This window comes from Acanthisitta chloris, unplaced genomic scaffold (genome assembly GCF_000695815.1).
Source record: "Acanthisitta chloris isolate BGI_N310 unplaced genomic scaffold, ASM69581v1 scaffold26534, whole genome shotgun sequence".
In the NCBI taxonomy this organism is placed as follows: Eukaryota; Metazoa; Chordata; class Aves; order Passeriformes; family Acanthisittidae; genus Acanthisitta; species Acanthisitta chloris.
Window position 1 is genome coordinate 340 of NW_008668046.1, and position 3,693 is coordinate 4,032.

Sequence of the window (3,693 nt, forward strand, 5' to 3'; positions counted from 1 at the left end):
ACCTAACCCTCCCCTGGCAGAGCTTGAGTCTGTGCCCTCTTGTCCTGCTGCTGGTTGCCTGGGAGAAGAGACCAACCCCCACCTGACTCCAACCTCCTGTCAGGGAGTTGCAGAGGGTGAGAAGGTCTCCCCTGAGCCTCCTCTTCTCCAGGCTGAACACCCCCAGCTCCCTCAGCCTCTCCTCATGGCACTTGTGCTCCAGTCCCTTCACCAGCCTCATTGCTCTTCTGCTCTGACACCAGAAGCAATACACAGTGCAATTGCCTCATGCATTTGTACCCACAGAATCAAACTGTTTGTTGTGCCTTGCAGCTTTTCACTTTAATGACATGAATTAGTGCATCGAACTGTTGCTTCTCCTTGACACTGTACAATTACAGTCAAGACTTATGTTTTTTTTGTTACAAATATATATAAAAGCTATAAAACCAATACTGAATCTCAGCAAATACATATTTGTGTTACAAACAGCACCAGTGCTGGGAATATCATAGTCCCTGCTTCAGCAGCAGCCAAGTGTCAAAAGACTTGGGAAATTTCCTATTTTTTTCCATCAAGATTGAAGATAGAGCCAGAGTGAGACGTTAGGGAGATTTAAAAGTAGAAATCTGTTTAACAGGGTTTCCTAATGCCTCATTCTTGTGTGCACTAGATTTACTTACACATACATGTGCCTGAGTGTGATAAAAGTGGGATTCTAGTGGTTTCCCAACCATAAGTGAAAAATCCATTGTTCCATAAACATACTTTTCCTACTTCTCATCAAAGCTGCTTGCAGCACTTAACCGGGCGGGGGAGGGACTCTTCGGGTGAGCCATCTGGAAAAGAAGGAAAAGGTCAGAACTTGGATATTTGTGCTAATTATGAGATAAGCAGTGCCATTCTTAGCTGACACCACAAAACACACACACAGAGCAAATCATTGAAATAAAAGGCATTATTAACCCTCAGATTTTGTTCTTCTGCAAAGTGGAATGCTGAATTTCATTGAGGCACTGATTGGCCACCAGAAAAGCAACTTTTCCTGTTGGCATTGTCAAATAACCTGCTGGAGACAGGCCATGGAGTTTCTGCTCTGCAGTGTGCTGGAATCAGGAAAACAAGTGCCCTTATTTGTGGTACTTAGTGGTTATGGATGAGAATTATGGAAGCTGTAAGTGTAGAATCATCACGATTGGAAGAGACCTCTAAGATCATCATAGAATCATAGAATCAACAGGGTTGGAAAAGACCTCCAAGGTCATCAAGTCCAACTCTACCACGGTTACTAGACCATGGCACTAAGTGCCACATCCAGTCTCAGCTTGAAAACCTCCAGGGATGGTGAATCCACCACCTCGTTGCTCTTCTCTGGACCTGCTCCAGCACCTCAATGTCCTTCCTGAACTGAGGGGCCCAGAACCAAACACAGTAAGTCCAACCATAGGTAATACATACCCACGGTGCTGCTCTGTAGTGGAAAAACCAAGTAGGAATTCTATGGATTTTAGAGGCAGTTTATAGTTCCAAAGAGAGACACTGTGACTTGCCTGAAATTTTCGCCGTAGTGCCTGTGTCATTATTGGTGTCAGCCCAGACCCACATTCAGTGTTCTCTTTATTATTTAGTGGAGTGCCACCAGGGCTTCTGAAAAGATTGGAAACAAGGGGAATTATGATTAGTTCTGTATTTTTTTTCTAGACAAAAAAAAGTTCAAGAGAATAGGAAACAATTTACCTTTGTATATTGACTTTCTTCAGATGTTTGCGAAGATCAATCTGAGTTTTTGGGGGGGTCCTAAGAGGATAAAACAAATGGTCACAATGAAGTATTTCCCACATTGTCAACAATGTTAATCACTGTTTAAAACTGAAAAAATATGATATCAAATAAAGGAAGAAAGGATCTTACATCAAGGAATTTGTAACTTGAGCTGATGGCTTGGACTTAGGTCTCAAACTAACACTCTGTAGATCTGAGACTGTGATTAATGTCCTGTGTGGCTTCAGTGGTGATTCTGCCTAAAGCAAGGAAAGAAATGTTACCTCAAATGAACCTTCAGAAGGTCCCACTAACCTGAAATCTATTTAATATTTTTACTCTGAAAGATTTCTGTGGCTCATTGCTTTTATGCTTTTTAAGTTATTAAGATTTGAATATGCCTTGGATTAAAATAGATTTATGAAAAGTAAATGTGAAACACTTGTGCAAACAAGATTTCAGGTGGGCAAAAGAAACCAAAAATCTATTGATAACACAAAGACACAAAGCTCCATGGCCTTAGTGTAAAATGAGAACTGTCCTGCATGCCAGAGGAGACTGGAGCTAGTCATTTCATTTCTTCACTTCAAATGCCAAGCACAGAATTGGGATGGTTATTTGAAACTGATCATGGGGTGTTTGCAAGAGATTTAACTTATTGGAAAAATTCCACGAAGAGCTGAGACAAAAACACTGAGGAAATGCACTGGTTCCAGGGAGCATTTTGCCTTGACACACCATCACCTGTTCATCCCTGTGTCCTCCAGTTTACCTTGTCCATTCTCAGGTTGCTGTTTGTCTTCTTCAACTTAACATTGAGAAGGTCTTTGAGAGTGATCTGCATTGGCCCATCTTTCTTCACTGGTGGTGCCTGAAAACAAAGGGAGTTGGAAGGGAATTAGGGTCAGCAATGACTGAATGTTCACAGAGACAAGTTCTCAATGAATCTAAAGAACCAGCCATGAGAAAAAAAACAGAGGAACCTCCTGAGTCCTTACCAGATGTGCTTTAGAGGCAGTGCCCCGTTTGAGGAGGAGAGGAGCTGAAGGCAGCTTGGGTGGGGGCAGTGGTGGTGGTGGTGGAGGAGGAGGTGGAGGAGGAAGAGGAGGAGGAGGTGGAGGAAGTACAGACAAAGGCATGGACGGTGGCAGTGACAGTGGATCCATCTGTGCCTGCACAGCAGCACCCAGGACTGGTTTATTGCACCTCTGACAAAGAGAAGTTTCTGAAGAAAAAGCTGCAACTCCATTCTCCTGAAAACAACATAATTAAGAGAATAGTAAATCAATATTAAATTTAAATATAACAAACGGGTGAAAGCAGATGGGGTTTTAGAGGAAAAGTTTAGCCAAGCCTGTGGCTAAAGTTGATCCATAAAGACATGAAAAGCCTCTTACAAGGCTCACCACCAAACCAGTTCCCTCTGGCTGTGAAGGAACTGCAGTTTAGCAGTGCTGAATGCAGGGAATGCCCCATGAGAAGCTCTTCAAATTTCAGGGTATCTGCACTGACCACAGTCCCTTACTGCTCCCACAGGCAAACATCACCCTGCCCCACCAGGACTGAGACTGACCTGGAGTGTTCCTTGGAGCTTGGACAATTCACTTTCCAACTTTTCCAGCCTCTCTCTGAAGGTATCGAGTTCTCTCAGGTAGATTTGTGATGAAAATATGGTGTCATTAACTACCTTGAAACCCTTAAGTGTAAAAAGAAACCAGATAAGCATTTTCCCCACCAAGTTCTGTTTCCATCACAGGGCTGTGATTACTATGGGAAGTTCTATGCCAAGGTCTTATTGCAATCCATGGAAAAGCACAACAGGAAGACAGAAAATTTCACCAAACCGGTCCTTGGCAGGAACTCAGGGAGCAACTTTATAAGAAAAACTTTAACTTAATCTAGGAATTTGAAAGGAAAATTCACATTTGACCTTAAAAGCTCAAACAATCATTC

At 42.7% G+C, this 3,693-nt stretch overlaps 1 protein-coding gene across 1 annotated transcript in view; it reads right to left on the reverse strand.

Moving 5' to 3' along the window:
* Nucleotides 1-752: 752 nt before the first annotated feature.
* LOC103800385 (proline-rich protein 11-like) overlaps nt 753-3,693 on the reverse strand; it is a 4,338-nt gene continuing 1,397 nt past the window's right edge. The window contains exons 3-9 of the mRNA XM_009072761.1: nt 3,314-3,436; nt 2,739-2,993; nt 2,513-2,611; nt 1,891-2,000; nt 1,717-1,776; nt 1,530-1,626; nt 753-818 (exon numbers count right to left, since the gene is read on the reverse strand). Coding sequence (XP_009071009.1) covers nt 753-818; nt 1,530-1,626; nt 1,717-1,776; nt 1,891-2,000; nt 2,513-2,611; nt 2,739-2,993; nt 3,314-3,436 — 810 coding nt within the window. The remainder of the gene's footprint in view (nt 819-1,529; nt 1,627-1,716; nt 1,777-1,890; nt 2,001-2,512; nt 2,612-2,738; nt 2,994-3,313; nt 3,437-3,693) is intronic.